The 17336-nt window shown below is 33.3% G+C and overlaps 1 protein-coding gene and 1 long non-coding RNA gene across 4 annotated transcripts in view; both read left to right on the top strand.

The window, feature by feature from the left end:
• Gmer (GDP-L-fucose synthase-like protein) overlaps window positions 1-14805 on the top strand; it is a 47812-nt gene extending 33007 nt beyond the window's left edge. For all 3 annotated transcript variants that reach the window (XM_088236467.1, XM_088236464.1, XM_088236466.1), the window contains exons 5-7: window positions 2091-2164; window positions 12195-12334; window positions 13893-14805. In XM_088236467.1, coding sequence (XP_088092593.1) covers window positions 2091-2164; window positions 12195-12334; window positions 13893-14257 — 579 coding nt within the window. In that variant the 3' untranslated portion in view covers window positions 14258-14805. The remainder of the gene's footprint in view (window positions 1-2090; window positions 2165-12194; window positions 12335-13892) is intronic.
• LOC148274898 (uncharacterized) lies at window positions 3257-5696 on the top strand. The gene is made up of 2 exons (XR_015824172.1): window positions 3257-4126; window positions 4655-5696. It is a non-coding gene; the product is annotated as an uncharacterized LOC148274898 (long non-coding RNA).
• Window positions 14806-17336: the final 2531 nt, after the last annotated feature.

Below are 17336 nucleotides of genomic sequence, written 5' to 3'. Positions count from 1 at the left end.
CTCTTCCATCTGTTGACTTTTGTGAAGTAAAAGAGCTGAAACCTTTATCACGTGGGTGAGATTCATCCGGCTGAACCAAATCACCTACTAGGCAACGCCTGGAAACAGTTTTCCAATTTTTATACTTCTTCTTTTACCGGGTAGTAATTCAACAATGTTTGATTATGTCCAAATGCTTGCAGACTGGCTGGATTTCCTCCCTAGGGAGTTGTTCGTATTTAAATTTATTTCAACAGAGAGGGAAAAAGTTTTCGAGAAGGGAATATGGAAGTCTAGGAATATGGAAGTCCCCAAGGGAATATGGAAGTCCCTTCTCGAAAACTTTTTCCCTCTCTGTTGAAATAAATTTAAATACGAACAACTCCCTAGGGAGGAAATCCAGCTAGTCTGCAAGCATTTGGACATAATCAAACATTGATGTTTTTTTTTGTTTGAATGCTTCTATTTAGCCGGGGCGAATCGTCCATACAAGCGATTATTTGCAGCTTACCTACCGTATTTTTTAAAAATCAGTCATGTTTTATATTACATATCTGTAACATGTTAATTGAAAAAATACGTTACAAACCATTATTTGCATTAATAAATATTTCATAGTCCTGATGCCGACCCTTGTGTATGGGAGTGAAGTACGAATATTGCCAAACTCTTTTTTAGCAAGTTCAGCTTTAAGTTTTCCATTTTTTTTTGTATGTATTGTTTTTTATACTAATACAGGTTTTTTAATAAAAAAATAAAAATGAACACAGAGGGAAAGGTGTTTTCCCTCTCTGTTGCAACAAATTTAAATATGAATAACTCCTTAGGGAGGAAATCCAGCCAGTCTGCAAGCATTTGGGCATACTCAAAACATTGTTGAATTAACTGTGTACCTGGTAAAAGAAAAAGTATGAAAATCGGAAAATTCTTTTCAGGCGTCGCCTAGTAGGTGAATTAGTTCAGCCGGATGAATCTCACCCGCGTGACAAAGGTTTCAGCTCTTTTACTTCGCAAAAGTCAACAGATAAAAGAGTTGAGGAAATGTGGATGTTCAAACATAGGCAGAATGGTGAATGTTACACAGTGTGTAAAGTGGCCATTTAAGCCAGCCAATGACGGGTCATAAGCCCTGTAAATGCCTAGACTTCCGTATTCTCTTCTCAAAGGTGTTTTCTTTCTCTGTTGCAACAAATTTAAATTCTATCCTATTTTATTTTATCGATGTTTACTAAATACCGCATACGGAGCTAATAAATCAAGTATTTTTGTCTTGTAAGGATGGGAAGTGTGATGTGAGACGGATACGATCTTTACAACTAGACAGGAGTGGACTTAAGGAAATATTGGTTTTTTAAAATTTGTTGCCCTTTTTTTATATTTTTTATTTCCCTTTTTAATTACTATAAAAATAAAAACCATATAATCTTCTATAGAATATTTTATTTTCTCTTTCTTATGTTAAGCAAAAATATTATAACCGTTTATTTATTATAGGAGCAAAAATTCATTAACATTTTCTTGTGTTAATTTTTTTTTTATACAATACCTTTTTTTTTTTTTTGCACCACAACAGGCCAGGAGGCCTAATTACAGTGATGAATTACATCACAGAGCACCCAGGCTTGAGAAAAATCACATTTTTAATTTTTGTGTTCTCGCCGGGAATCGAACCTGGAACCTTCCGTGCGTGAGTCAAGCGTCTTGACCACTACACCACGGAGGCCGCCAGGCCCATACCCACGAACAGGCCATGCCTTTGTGGGATTTTTGTTTACTATTAATATGTATTTCATTGCTATGTAAATATCCTTAATTTTTCAATACTCTGTTTTTGTTGCAAAAAAAAAAACAAAAAAAAATATTTGATAACTTATTATTTTTTTCTTATTATGAATCGCTTTTTTAATATCTTAGATTTCCAAGTCGTCTAATTTTAATATTTTATTTTAAACGTGAAGTACTTTAAATCCTGTGCTGTTATTGAAATTATGATTCTTTTCTATCAGACGGTTTGCGAATTCAGAAAAATTATTACTGCTTAGGCACGGTAAGTGTTCTTTTACTCTAATATTAAAGCTTCTTTATTTTGATTATATTATATTTAATTTCAGGTCCATAATGGTCCCCCTCATGATTCTAATTTTGGGTACAGCTACGCCAAACGATTGATAGACATATCTAACAGGTAAATTAATATTTTGTAGAAGAATACTCGATTGTGCCCCCTATTTTATATTTTCTTTTATTCAGGAAACATACCGTACAATTACATAGTTTTCAGAGTACAAAATATGACTTAATTCTAATGGACCAGTGTAGTTTTCATATTTTTTAATTTTTATTTTTATTATAATTATATTTTTTTCCATCGTGCAACATTACGCGGCGGTGTCACGAATGCGCGCGGCGAAAGTGAGGCATAGCGGGGGAATTATTGGACACAGTCCGATGTATTTTTTTTATTTTTTATTTAAATCTTAAAGTAGGGCACACATATCATACATATTGTTATGTGTGTTCTAATAATAACATTACAAATATATTTAATTTATAAATTGTTTATCACATATGTCTTGACCATTATTTTAAATTTTGATATGTTTTTTCTTCATAAATATTTTTTTCCATTTCGTAATACTTTTTAATTGCTTTAAATAAAATTGAATTTTGTGACTTTGCCTTTTTCCTAAATGGAAGTCTAATTTTGTTCTTTTCTCTAGTATTGTGATCGTGTTCATGCTGGTTCCGATCAATTTTTTTCCAAAATTCTGTTTTTTTATTAGAGTTTATAATTTTATGAACAAATATCATTGTATTGTAAAATATTCTTTGTTTATATGTTAATAATTTTATTTCATTTACCATCGACTTTACCCTCATATATCTGTTTTTTTTTCAAAATGATTCTAAAGGCTTTATTTTGTAATACAGTTAGTTTATCTATGTTTTCTTTGTTTGATAAAAATAAAATGCTACTACAGTAGTTAACGTGTGGTTCAATAATTGCTTTGTAAATAGTTTTGCAGGAGTCCTTATCAATAAATCTTCTGATCCTTCCCAAAATTGATATTTTTTTTGCAATCTTATTTATTACCATCTTAGCGTTTTGGTGAAATGTAAGTTTTGAATCCAACATTACACCTAAATATTTAATTTCAGTGACTTCATTAAGTTTTTCATTTTCTATTACAATTGATGGTGTAATTTCTATTCTTTTGTTTCCTATATTCATATATTTAGTTTTGTTAACATTTAATTTTAATTTATTAATTTTTAGCCACAGTGATTCAAATATGATTCTACGCTTCTTCTGGACTATTCTTAATTCTTTGGCCCTAACTGATAATTTATTTACAGATTTATACATAATTGATATCGAAATATTGTGTCTCTTGCGGTATACATCTTTATGTAGTAGCAATTTGATTATAGAATTTTGCAAAGTTCAGTTTGCAAGATTCAGAGAGAGATAAATAAATAATTCGTAAAGTATTAACAGGGACATAATATTTTAATATATACATTCCATTACTTATTGCTCTTAATCGCTTACACAATTTTCTTATATGTACATCCCATTTAAAATAACAATCTATTGTTAAACCTAAGTACACGTACTGCTCAATATTTACACACATGCACGGTTGTACAATATTTAATTTAATAAAAATTCAATCAAAATATAAATCAATATAAAAAATATATCAACATATTACAACAGACGAAGAACATCTAAGAGAAGGTTATATGAATACCAGAAACTTAAAAGGGTGTAAGTGCCATAAATAACGAAAATGATTTTATTTAAGAAATGGATAGTATGTGCCAAGGCCAATGTCCTACAGAAGGGTATAAATGCCATTGTAGTACAAATAATATTTTATAAAAAATTCTAAAGATGGCGTTGGTTGTAAGTACCAACATCTGTTTTCCTTTAAAAGGTGTTAAGTGCCATCGCCAGTCATATGCTATTTGTATCAAAATGGTTGACAATGAACCGGTCTCTGTGAATAGTGGTGGCGTTAAAAGACGTAAAAAGGGGGAAAAAAGTGCCCAAGTGGCCCGAAAGAAGCTAAAAGATTCTGGACAAGAATATTTTACATCCAATAGAAAGTTGATTCCTGCAAAACGACCCCCAAATCAAGAGGTTTGTACATTGTTTTAAATCTTCACCGGTTGTCTCTACTAGATAAAATGTCACTCATCATGCGCTAGGGATGTGCCAACCTGTAATTTTCTGCCAACCATGACATAGTTTAAATGGAGTATTTGTATTGAATTCAATTTTTTAAATCTCCCGGTCAGAGGTATTTGGGTGAAACTTTATTTTTACTTGTTTTTAGGAGAGCAAAAAAAAGAATTTAAAAATATATTTTTTATTATAAATTCGTTTAAAGATAATTAAACCTTAATAATTATATTTTCATGGATATTTTCGTAAATATTATTATTAATGTGTAAATAACTATGTTAACGGCATATCAGAAAATAAGTTACGCCCTAATGATTGCAACCGGGAGAAATTACTATATCATTATTACACTCCACCACATTTAGTTCCTCTAGTTTAGTTTCTACTGAGTGATAGATATTGACCCTAAGTCCCTAAGATACGCCCACGGTTGCGTACCTATATTATCTATGTTGCTTTCATTCACTTCATTTTTTATTTTAGTGTATCTGCAAATGCAGCTATAACTGCAAAGAAATACCTTTCGAACAAAAGATGTCATTGTTCACGGAATTCTATGCGTTAAAAAACAATGAAAAGCAATCTTCTTTTCTGATGGGATTAATCCATTTGACAGAAATTAAAAGAAGAAGGCATGGAACCTATGAATCTCCTGCTCTAAGTAGGCGACAATGCACCGCATATTATATGCTTCCAGATGGCAAGGGAAATGTTGTCGGTGTGTGCAAAGCAACGTTCATGAACATTTTTTCCCTTTCTCCAAAAAAGATTCAAGTACTACTCGATAAAAAGAAACAAGGACATACAACCTACTTGGAATCAAGAGGAAACATCAATAAGAAAAAACGAAAATATTCAGACGAAGATGAGGATGAAATTAAACAACATGTAAATATGTTTCCCAGACTTGTAAGTCATTATGGTCGAGCGAGATCAGAGAAAGAATACTTAAGTCCAGATTTAAATATACATCGTTTGTTTAAAGCATTTAAGATATCTTTTCCGGAGTCAAAAGTCACATATAAGTTCTACTCTAAAATTTTTGGAAAGGAGTTTCCGAATTTAAAATTTGGCCAGAAACGAACTGATACATGTGCAACGTGCGACCTCTATGTTGCTAAAATAAATGCCGATCCATCTAATAAAACAATACTGAAGAATCAACTTGAATTACACCATCGAAAAGCAGAAAAAGCAACAAAACAGATGTCACTTGATATAAAAAAATCACAGATGCCGAGTAGTAATATATGCACTGCCGCCATGGACTTGCAACAAGTTTTGCTGACACCAACTTTAACTCATGGGCCCATGTACTATTCGCGACAATTATCAAATTTCAATTTGGGTGTGCATATCGAAAATACCGGTGATGGGTATATGCTTATGTGGCATGAAGCTATTACAGGAAGAGGGGGAAATGCGATAGCATCCTGCATTTACAAAATGTTTTCTAATAATTTTATAAGAAAGGAGAATCTCATCATGTGGAGTGACAATTGTAGTGGACAAAATAAAAATAAAATGATGATATTTTTATGGGCATATCTTGTGTATAAAAAAGTTTTTACATCGATAGAGCATAAATTTTTAATGAGCGGGCATTCATTCCTTAGCTGCGACAGGGACTTTGCTTTAATCGAAAAAAGGAAACGAGTAACACATTCCATTGTTCCTGCAGATCTTGTTGATATGATGAAAAATACTCGTGACAAGCAGCCTTTTAATGTTATTTCAATGACATCACATGATTTCATGGATTTTAAATTGGCTGCCGAAACATTTTTGAACAATGCAGATATCGAAGGCTCATCGCTTGAAATTCGTAAGTGATAATCCTTTCGTTGTCAAAATGAAAGAGACCCACAACTCTATGGAGCCCTGGAAAATTGTAAGATTATTGAAGAAGAACAAAAAGTTATCGGATTTAGATAATTATTTCTTACCCATGCTGAATTGCAAGAGCAAAATAACAGAAGATAAGAAAAAAGATCTCAAAAATCTAATACCTTACTTGCACACGGAAGAACATAAACAGTTTTATAATAGAATTTTAGATATACACGATGTTGGGTGCTAAATAGTAATTATACTGAATTATAAATACCATGGGAATTTTCATCGTCGTCACATCACTATTATAGATAGATGAAACAGTGGATGTACCTATTTCTTTATTCTCACTAAGGCACTAACACCTTTATTGCTTTAGAGAGCAGGGCACTTTGGCCCTTTTAAAAGAAACTAACAACGGTACATGAGACTTTCTTTTAAATTATTTGTTTTTTTGATTTTATACTTAGTTTAATATGTCTTTTTTATATATTTTTTACTAAACTACATTAAAATATGCTCTTTTGTTGATTTGGCATAAAAATAAAATAATGTTTTCTTTGAATTATTATGTGTATTTTTAATTTCCCGTCTGCTTTCCTTTTTTGTCCATGGCACATAGAGCCTTTTAAGTTTCTGGTATTCATATATGGATAGTGGAGCTAGGTAGAAGTAAAATGGATTGTCTCATTCGCCCATACCAATACTGAATCAACTGCTCCACAAGTGTATAGCTTATGTTAGGTTTTTGTTATTTTCATTGTGTGTTTTGTAATATAAATAATATAGATGTACATAAATACCATGTTTTTAAAACTGTCTGAATATTTGTTAATAATGTTTGTTTTTTGAGTTAGTCTTCTTTATTATTCTCAAATGTAATTTCAAAAAACTAAATTGTTAAGTGTCCTCGGCACGGGAAACCCCAGTGAGGTCACATTATTTTTATTATTAATTATAGTTTGTAAGCCAAAAATTCAAATAAATAAATAAATATAGAAGTCTAGGCATCTACAGGGCTTATGACCTGTCAATGGCTGGTTTAAGTGGCCACTTTACACACCACAATACACAATTTGGACAAACTCAAAATATTGTTGTTTAAAAAAAAAGTCAAAAGTGTCTAGTTAGTGTTTCCATAAGTGGAAAAATATTAAAAATGAAAAAAAAAATTACTGAACGTAATTAAAAAGTTAAACTTTAAATAAATACGAATGAAAAACGCAAAAAATACACAAAAAAACATTTTCAAAAAGGAAAAAAAAGTTCATTTAAAAAGCAATTCTAAAAGTAATTCGTCATCGTCGTTCCCTTTCCGCACCTAATGGTGCATAGGGCACTGCATTGGTACACCAATCGCAGCGTATCTTGATCATTATTGTTACATGAAGGTGAGATGATCAGTCTTATCAGTCAGGTACCAGTCCGGGCACTATGAAATATTCTAGTGTGAAAACATCCTTTTAAATGAATATTTCATATCAACCATGTCGGGAATCGAACCCGAGACCTCTTGCATGGCAGGCTAACACGCTGACCATTACACCACGAGGCCAACAACTAGACAACACGAAAAGTAATTAAAAGAAGTTTAAAAATATAAAAACATGCTCAGAGTTACTGAGGCTCTCAGTATCAAAGATGGCCAAGCGATTTCATAAATATTTTTGAGAAAATTTCGAAAATCTGTAGTAGCACTTTTTAATTTAAATATTTACAAAAATTATTTTTAATTTGATAATATTTGGTGCCATTAACACTTTGAACAATTAACCTGAAGATTATGTAACATAACATAAACTCTATTTTTATCGAGTATTAAATATGCAGTTGGCCACTTTTGATAATATTTTTAGCTTTTGGCCATCTTTGATACCGAGGGCCTCAACTAATGGAAATATAAAAAAAACAGTATATCAAGAAGTCTTTATAATTTGAAAAAGCAATATTAAGGGAACAAGACAGAAGAGCAGAAACTAAAGGTAGTTTAAAAAAATATCAAAGCGATATTAACAGTAATAAAAAGCTCTTAGGAGCTTATGAAGATTGGTTGATAACTTAACACATTGTCGTCGGGACACGGCATTTGCCGTTTTTCGCGGACTGTCGGTCAACCGCGGGACACGGCAAATGCCGTTTTTGTCGACTGTCGGTTGTTGGCGGGAAACGGCATTAAACGGGTTTGTTATCAGCGTGAAATAAAACGCCTTGAAGGGTGATTTGCTACCTGGGGTGCTAGGCGACAGTCTGTCGACGTTATTTGAGATGCCTTGTCCGGATTGGCTAGTGTGCCACTTGTAAAGGCGTCGCCAGAAATCTAGAGTTTTATGCGATCTCAATCTCCAGTTTAGTTTGAGTCATTTCACGTATTGGACTATTTTTCATACCGCTCGCACTGTTTTGTTTACTGTTTGGTATTTTCTTATTTGAATATATTAGCATTGTATAGGACGTTACCCCTACAAAAATGTCTTTACAAGCCAATGATAGTGACGATGAAGTGTATGCCGACAATTTATCTAATTGTTCATGGAATGATGACATTGAAGAGTTGTCAGACAAAGAACCGAGTGATGATGAACAAATACCAAGACCTAGAACGTTTCACCGTCGCACTATTGAAAGTGATTCTGATTCGGAGACGAGCTCAGATGAGGATGTGGACGAGTGGTCATCGTTTGATAATCCTCCAGTTCTGGAATCGTTTTTAGGCCGCCGCGGTTTGAATTCAAATGTCCATTGTCCTCAAACTGTAAGTGATGCGATAGAGTTATTTATCGGTGATGATTTGTTTGAATATTTTATAAACGAATCTAATAGATATTACCACCAAAACTCACATAATTACAAATTATATAAAAAATCGGGAAAGTGGAAAAATATTACTTTGAAAGAAATGAAAAAGTTTTTGGGGCTGATTATTTTGATGGGACAAGTTCGAAAGGATATAAGGGACGAGTACTGGTCTACTGAACCAACAACCGAAACTCCTTATTTTGCTAAAACGATGTCCAGAGACCGGTTTCGGCAGATATGGAAAGCGTGGCATTTTTCTAACAATGAAGAAATCATAGATAGTTCCGACCGATTATGCAAAGTAAAACCAATTATTGACCACTTTTTACCTAAATTTATTTATTTTTGATGATCAAATGTCAAATATGATTTCTTTGAAAATTTCGATCGAAAATATTATTTGGTTTAGAAATTGTGTCAATTTTAAGAAAGCGATATATTTTTGCGCTAATCGCGAAAAACACCCGCTATAGGCTAGAGTCTATTGTTCGAAGCGCCCGACTACAATGTGTTAAGATGATGCAGGATAAATCTCACCTCCATCAACGAAGATTTCAGCTTCGCCACTTCATAAGAATTCTGAATCAGCAAATCGAGTGGAGAAAAGTCCACCTCGTAGTGAAGTGGTTGGCGTATTTTACCGTGCTTGAGATCCTGGAAACGATTCCTGGAAGAGAGGACGTAAAATATTCTTCTTCGTAAAAAAACTTCGCGCTCAGCCACCGTACGGGCTGGGCGTGAAATATAGTTCCTCCCCAACCGTAGCTTATAATCTTATAATAAATCTGAAAATAAGTTGTCATATGTTAAAAAACAATGAGTTAATGTTTATAAATCATTAGTGTGTAGTAGTGTAGTCATGTTTCAACAAACAGTGGAAAAAAGAAGACTATTTATTTAATAGCATTGTTTTATACTTTATTCTTAACAAAATATGTGACAAATAGTGAACAATGGAAACTTACAAAAATAGTGCGTCTGTAACCTTAGAATCGTAAAATTTTATATGAATCCTTTAAAACCGTTTAAGAATGCATCAGTTGATTTCATGATTTTTTTCTCAGTTCAATAAGTTTTAGGTATCCGCCGGATATTGAGCTACGATCTGGTATCCGGCCGGATATAGCTACTATCTGGTATCCGGCAGGATATTATGCTACTATCTGGTATCCAGCGGGTATTGCGCTATTAGATGGTATCCGGACGGATATTGCGCTACTATCTGGTATCCGACCAGATATTCAACTACTATCTGGTATCCGGACGGATATTGTGCTACTATCTGGTATCCGGCCGGATATTGTGCTACTAGTCGGTATCCGGTCTGATATTAATGTACTATCTGGTATCCGGTTGGATATTGAGCTGGTATCCGGCCGGATATTTTGCTACTATCCGGTATCCGGGTAGTAAAATTATGCCGGATACAGGATACTTACCGGATATCCGTTTTGCCTCTACAGCAAAGGGATTTGTACAGAGAATGAACACAACCATACCTCCTTATATTGCACTAGACAATCAGCCTCACAGGACTCCCGAAAGATGGAAAAACAGCCGGTGGTCCACGTCGCAGAAGGAGCAACCCTCTAGAGAACAGACCACTATTAATGGTTAAAACTTTAACCACCCATGATACAGGTCTATATCATGGGTGGTTAAAGTTTAAACCACTACTAACGGCCTGCTTTTGAAAATTTTGGCGTCAATCTACTAACACTGAAAGTAGTAATTTATATCCAAAAATAAATTAAAATTGAAAATCAAGGTATTTTTATAACACAAATTATTGGTGTCTTCTCGCAAACATAAAAATAGCGTGTATTTAAAGAAGATTTATTTTATTTTAGTTTTATTAACGAGAGCAGTTTGCTTATTATTAGCTTTACAAAAGGAAATACCACATACTACAAATACCGATAAAAATATATGAATTGGATTAAGTATAGTTAATTGTATTTTCAAAATCAATATAGCTATTGGGAAGAAATGTTTTCAGATATAGATTATAAAAAAATACGTCACTAGAAAAATGCGACATGTTTGGCCTTGATAGTTGTGATGTCAAGATTCGTGAAAATGTTCTTAACAAATTTGAATGGTCAGGAACAAATAAACATGAATCGTGACGTATTAGGGGCGGCCAATGGAATGACGGTTGCGGGAATTCAAAATTACAAATATACAAATATTTTTTATGCTACTAAAAATAACAAAAATATATTTTTGCTTACTGGACAGTATTCCGTGGAATATTATTACTTTAGAATGTAAAAAATATCTTTTAATGACTGACATACTTCACAAAATCAATTAGTGTAAAAGATAATTAACTAAAAGAGTGAACAGACCAACACAATATATTATTTTACTGATTGAAGATTGAAAACATTAGCATTAAATTTTTGCATAGCGATTAAAGTGTGAAAATATCAGTAGGCAGATAGCAGAAGGGACACTCTGTAATTTTCAAAAATATTCAAGAGTAACAAATTACAACAGGGATGGAGAATACCTTAAATAAGGGAATATGGAAGTCAAGTCATTTACAGGGCTTATGACCTGTCATTGGTTGGTTTAAGTGGCCACTTTAACCCGCCAACTTTTGTCTATGAACATTTGGACAAACTCAAATATTGTAATATTCAAGAGAGCTGAAACACGACTCAGTTTTTTTTATTTTATTTTTTTATTTTTTTTACAATAAACATAATAATAAAACAGAGTATTAAAAAAGTAAAGCATAATTACATATTAATAAAAAAATAGTAAACAAAAATCCTACAAAGACATAGCCTGTTCGTGGGTATACAAGAAAATGTTAATGAATTTTTGCTCCTGTAATAAATAATGGACAGTTATAATATTTATTACAAGAGACTTAAATCGATAAACTAAAATATTTTAATGCTACTTTTCAATAATAGTCGGCCTTGTAGTGTAATGGTCAGCGCATTTGCCTACGATGACTATTACTGCAGCACGATACTGTGAGATCCTGCAAAAGCTCAAAAGAGCAATTCAAAACAAACGGAGGGGAATGTTGACAAAGGGAGTGTGTTTGTTGCACGACAACGCCCGGCCACACACGGCTAAAGCCACCAAGGCGCGTTTGAACTCGTTCGGTTGGGACATTTTAAACCACCCTGCATACTCCCCTGACTTCAGATTTTCATCTTTACACCTTCCTGAAAACTCACATGGGTGGAAAAAAAATCTAACTGATGAGGAGGTGAAACAAGGGGTGTCGAAGTGGACGAAGGAGATGGCGGGAGAGTTCTATGAGGAGGGCATCAAGAAGCTTGTGCCGCGACTTACGCCCTGCGTAGAACGGGAAGGTGACTACGTAGAAAAATAAGTAATATACATAATTGTTCAATTATTTTTTTTGCAGAGCTTATAACGAGAAACATGGATCCATGTTTACTTCGGTTATTCCCTGCAATGTGTTCGGGCCTTATGATAATTTCAACTTACGGAGCAGCCATGTTATACCGGCTTTGATTAGAAAAATGGTAGATGCAAAAGAAAATGGTAAGTTCATTCCTTATCTTAATTTTTTAATATCTCTTATTCCCTTTCTCAATTAATGCCGAATGGAACTTTTCGCTACTATCTGTGGCCATCTTATAGGTCTGTCTGCAGATATGAGATCTGGAGGCTTCCAAAAAAATTTCAGAGGTTTGAAAAGGTTTTGTAATGAGAAATTCCACTGTTTTCTAATTTATTTATTTTATATTAGCGTACTATTTAACTAAGCAAATTTTTTATTTTTTTGTGCGTTATTTACAAAGATATGATTTTTTAAAGTGACATTTATCAAATAACGCGCCAAATGACTGTAATCAGTGTGTCACTTGTCAGTAGTGACGTCATGAAACGGTTGGCGTTCTTACTGTCACTGACCGCGGTAAGTTGTATTTCTCCAGCCAATAACAAAACTGACAAGAATCTATGGAATATTGCTTTGATTACTTCATTTAGTTGATCGTAATTTGCTCATTTCTATGTTATGGTTGTTTTTACGAACGTTTCGCAAATAAAAAGAGCACAGACATAATACTGTATACATAAAAAATAATAAACATATATTCTTTTGTTTTTGATGCTTTGAAAAATATTATTGAGAAGATAGAAAAGAAAAAATGGTTTAAAAAATATTTTTTTTAAAGTAAGCAAATAGAGAAAAATATTACAATCAAAATTAAAAAATAGTCACCCACTTGAATATATTTTAAACATAGTAAAAAATGTATGTACATACAGGGTGTTCTTTAAACCCTGTCACATCCGAAACCACAATGATCAGTACAAGCAAGAAAACATATTGGCACATTAAAATATTTTTTTAGAACGACTAAAATCTTAAAAAATAAAAGATAAATAAAAAACAAATGGTTGCTTACTCCTGCAGTGGAGAAACGAGGAGGAGGGAGCCTGATACACTGTCAACGGCGCGGCCGCGCCCCCCTCGCTTCTCCCCTGCAGAGTAAGCAACCATTTGTTTTTTTTTTAATATTTTTTTTTTAAATATTTTCTTCGTTCTAAATATTTTTTTAAATATGCCAATATGTCTTCTTGCCCATACTGATCATCGTGGTTTCAGATGTGACAGGGTTTAAAGAACACCCTGTATATAAATAGTGTGTGCTCATAAATGTAATCAAGACGAGATAAAAAATAAAAAAAGTAAATCGAAAATTTTAATTCATATCTACAGAAAGAAAAAAAAATTAAAAGTACCTATTAATATTAAGATCTAAAAATTGTAAATAAAATAAAATAAGAAAGAAATAAAAGAAAAAGTCAACGTCAAAGGTCAAGGTAAAGAATGTTTTCCAGAAATAATAAATCAGTATAGGAACAGCCAAAAGGATTTATGATGCAAATGTTGATGGATGCAGAAAACGAGGAAGTCCGAGAAAGACGTGGAGTGACCAAATTCAACAAATACTTGAAATCGGAATAATCATCGCGTGTGCGTGAAGAATGTAGAGATAGGTCTGTACGCAAAGACAGATTGAAGTTGCGGAACGGTGTGACGGTGTGTTTTGCCATTTGTTTGGAGAAATTCAGCTAACCTTTTTTCCAGGTGCTGATAAACTAGTTGTGATGGGAACGGGGAAACCACTTCGCCAATTCATATACTCGGCGGACCTCGCCAAGCTGTTCCTCTGGGTGCTCAGGGACTACAACAGCGTGGCGCCCATAATCCTATCCGTGGACGAGGAAGACGAAGTGTCCATCGCAGAGGCGGCGGAGGTCGTCAAAGAAGCCGTCGGCTACGACGGCAAGCTGGAATTCGACACGACTCAAGCCGACGGGCAGTTCAAAAAGACGGCGTCTAACAAAAAACTCAGGTCGTTTTTGCCCAATTTTAAATTCTACGATTTTTCGTCGGCTATTAAAGAAAGCGTCGATTGGTACGTAGAAAATAAAACCATTGCTAGGAATTGAATCTGGTCTACGTTTTCAATGTGCCGTTACTTTTTGACACTTTGCAACCACCTAACCCGATCGCGGTCTCCAGTATACTGCCGTCATAAGAAAGAAAGACGCATCTAACATTTTGTACATATTCGGAATCAGGAAAAAAATACGCGTCTACTGGTACTTGAATTATCGTCCTAAAATAACCACAACCCTATTATTTTCACAAATAAATGAGACTAAACTGCAAAAAGTCTCGAAGATTACTAAATATAAAAAACTGTTCTGACTTATATAATTATTAAAGACTGATTAAAATACTTATATTTTCTTCTATTCCGTTTTTGAAAACATCTGAAATAAATGTACCTACTCGTTTTCAATTAAATTTAAGATCTGCTGGTAATTTCGAAGTTAATTGATTATTAGGTCGGCGTTACTAGTTTGAAAAACAGTAAATGGCCAGTAACGTCTGTTTTATTTTGTTGAGTAGAATCAATAATTGGCATATTAACACAAAAAAAGTAAGATGTTTACTTTATTACCAAATAAAATGGGCGTTTCTAGCTAGAAAAGTCTTTTCATTGCAGTATAACATATTTTCTTGTATTTTTTTTTACTAAAAAGAAGATAAAAATGTTAATTTTTAAATATATGACGTAAAATTGATTAAAATTAACACATATAATTTGGTAATGTATCCAAAATAAAACAAGTTTATTGGATTGTAATTCTACTTTATTTTTTATAAAATATACAAAGGGTATATTGTGACGCGTTTCGTCTTGTTAGGACATTTTCAAACAAACGTTTGTTTGAAAATGTTTGAAAGTTAGTTTGTTTGAAATGTTTGAAAGTTAGTAATGTTTGAAAGTAGTTGGTGGGTTTGTTTGAAAATGTCCTAACAAGACGAAACGCGTCACAATATACTCTTTGTATATTTTATAAAAAATAAAGTAGAATTACAATCCAATAAACTTGTTTTATTATGGATACATTACCGAATTAAATATGGAATTCTACCAATTGTCTGCATACACAATAAAAAAAATAATTTATATATTCCGTTAGGGCAAACCATAATACATACTGTCGCATAATAATATACTAAATTTTTGTAGTATTTTTCGCACAGCTAATTTTTCAATCTCCGAGTTACAAAATATTTATTAGCTCTATTTTTTGTTTTATGTAGAAACATCCTTCTTTCTCATGACGGCAGTATAAGAGATGCTTTAGGGATAATATGTAATATTAAGTTTTGCATGGTTTATGATACAATGGTTAAATATGTTTTTTGATTATATTATTGTTTATAATTTTATTGGATGGACGGTTTTACGTTTTATTGATATCCGAAAAGTTAGTAATCGTATCGTCTCAAATATATTTTGTCACAAATTTTTACTGCATACTTTTGTTTACTAAAAAGTATCAAATATTTATTGCTCATTTGTGTCTCAAAGGATAACTCTCCCTTCCCGGTGATGTGTAGCCAGTACACGTATATCTCTGTTAATATCTAAGAGTAATAATGCACCAAGCTATAGAGGAGCCCAAACGTAGGAAAACCATTCTATGACTATTGGGTATTAAGTTAGTTACAGTTCGCAGCAAAACAATGGACCGTACTCAGGTTGAGAATTGCTAAATGGATATCAATTTGCATTGTAAATACTTTTAAATATGTACCTGTGTATTTATTATTGCAGGGTTATTGATGTTGATGTTGATGTTATTGATGTTATTTTTTTTTTTTTTTCCTTTTTATTTTTTTTTTGCACCACAACAGACCAGGAGGCCCAATTACAGTGGTGAATCATATCACAGAACACCCAGACTTGAGAAAAATCACATTTTTTAATTTTTTTGTGTTCTCACCGGGAATCGAACCCGGAACCTTCCGAGCGTGAGTCAAGCGTCTTGACCACTACACCACAGAGGCCGCCGTTATTCCAATTTATTTTTCTATAATTCGCCTATACTTATTTTATGAAACTGAAAATACATGTGTGTGTGTATTTTTTTATTCATTTTATTCACAATATACTAATGTCACATTTATTGAGACGTAAATCCCAACTCCGTGGAACCAAAGTCCTGTGTTGAGTTTGTTTGTTTGTCCGTCACATCTCCGAAATGGCGAGTCGTAGCGGCCTGAAATTTGTACATGTCATTTTAGATGTGATTTCAAGGTAAACGTTGCTATTTTCGAGTCAAATTTGAATCGACCTCTCCTCGATAAAGACTCAAACTTTATATGGATGCCTAGTGCGGCCCCGACATATTGCCCGTAATCAACTGTCATTATCAACAGCAAACATACTTTGATTCACAAATTTATCCTCTAAATTGAGAAATAATAGTATCTGAAGCAAATATGTTGATATAAGGAATGTTTTTAAGCAACATAATACACGTGTCGGGACAATGAATGCCAAAACTCAATGTTAACCATGGGAAAATATTCTAAATCAATCACCTGTGAAAACTGACTCCTTTAACAGCTTTGAGGCTCCTACTGCTGCAACCAAACATACTGCAATTCACCATAGTTGATTTTTATTTATTATAAAGTAAATATCCAAGTTATTTACAAACAAAGCCAAGCACAGCGACAAAAGCATACGATAAAACCGCTATGTATTTGTTGTCAAACAAAACAAAATGGCCGTCAACTTGTTGCCGACCAACATCGCTTGCGTTCTGTGAATCATAGTGATAGGGCTTCTCTATAGGTTGACGCATTATTACTCTGAGGTTAATATATTAAATACTGAGGGGTGTAAGTTTTTTAGTATTCCTTCTTTTATATACTTACGTATCGATTGAAATAATTTATTATCATAAATTGGAGGTGAATCACTATACAATCAATAGCTTACCAATGTGTTGTCCTTTTGGTCATAACCCAGCATTCGGCACCATATACAATGACCGGGCTGAGGAGAGTTTTGTTAATAATGGTCTTAGTTTTTCTAGTGAGCAATTTGGATCCCGGTGTTTACAACAACAAGCCATAATAACATCTGTTTGCTGCTGATAGCCGTGCTCTAATCTCGGTACTATAATTGTGAGCGCACTGTCATTAGCCATTTGGTGGCTA

Source organism: Micrasema longulum, unplaced genomic scaffold, assembly GCF_059751315.1.
Source record: "Micrasema longulum isolate JH-2025_06_02 unplaced genomic scaffold, ASM5975131v1 h1tg001558l, whole genome shotgun sequence".
Classification (NCBI taxonomy): domain Eukaryota; kingdom Metazoa; phylum Arthropoda; class Insecta; order Trichoptera; family Brachycentridae; genus Micrasema; species Micrasema longulum.
This window is presented reverse-complemented; position numbering and strand designations above follow the sequence as displayed.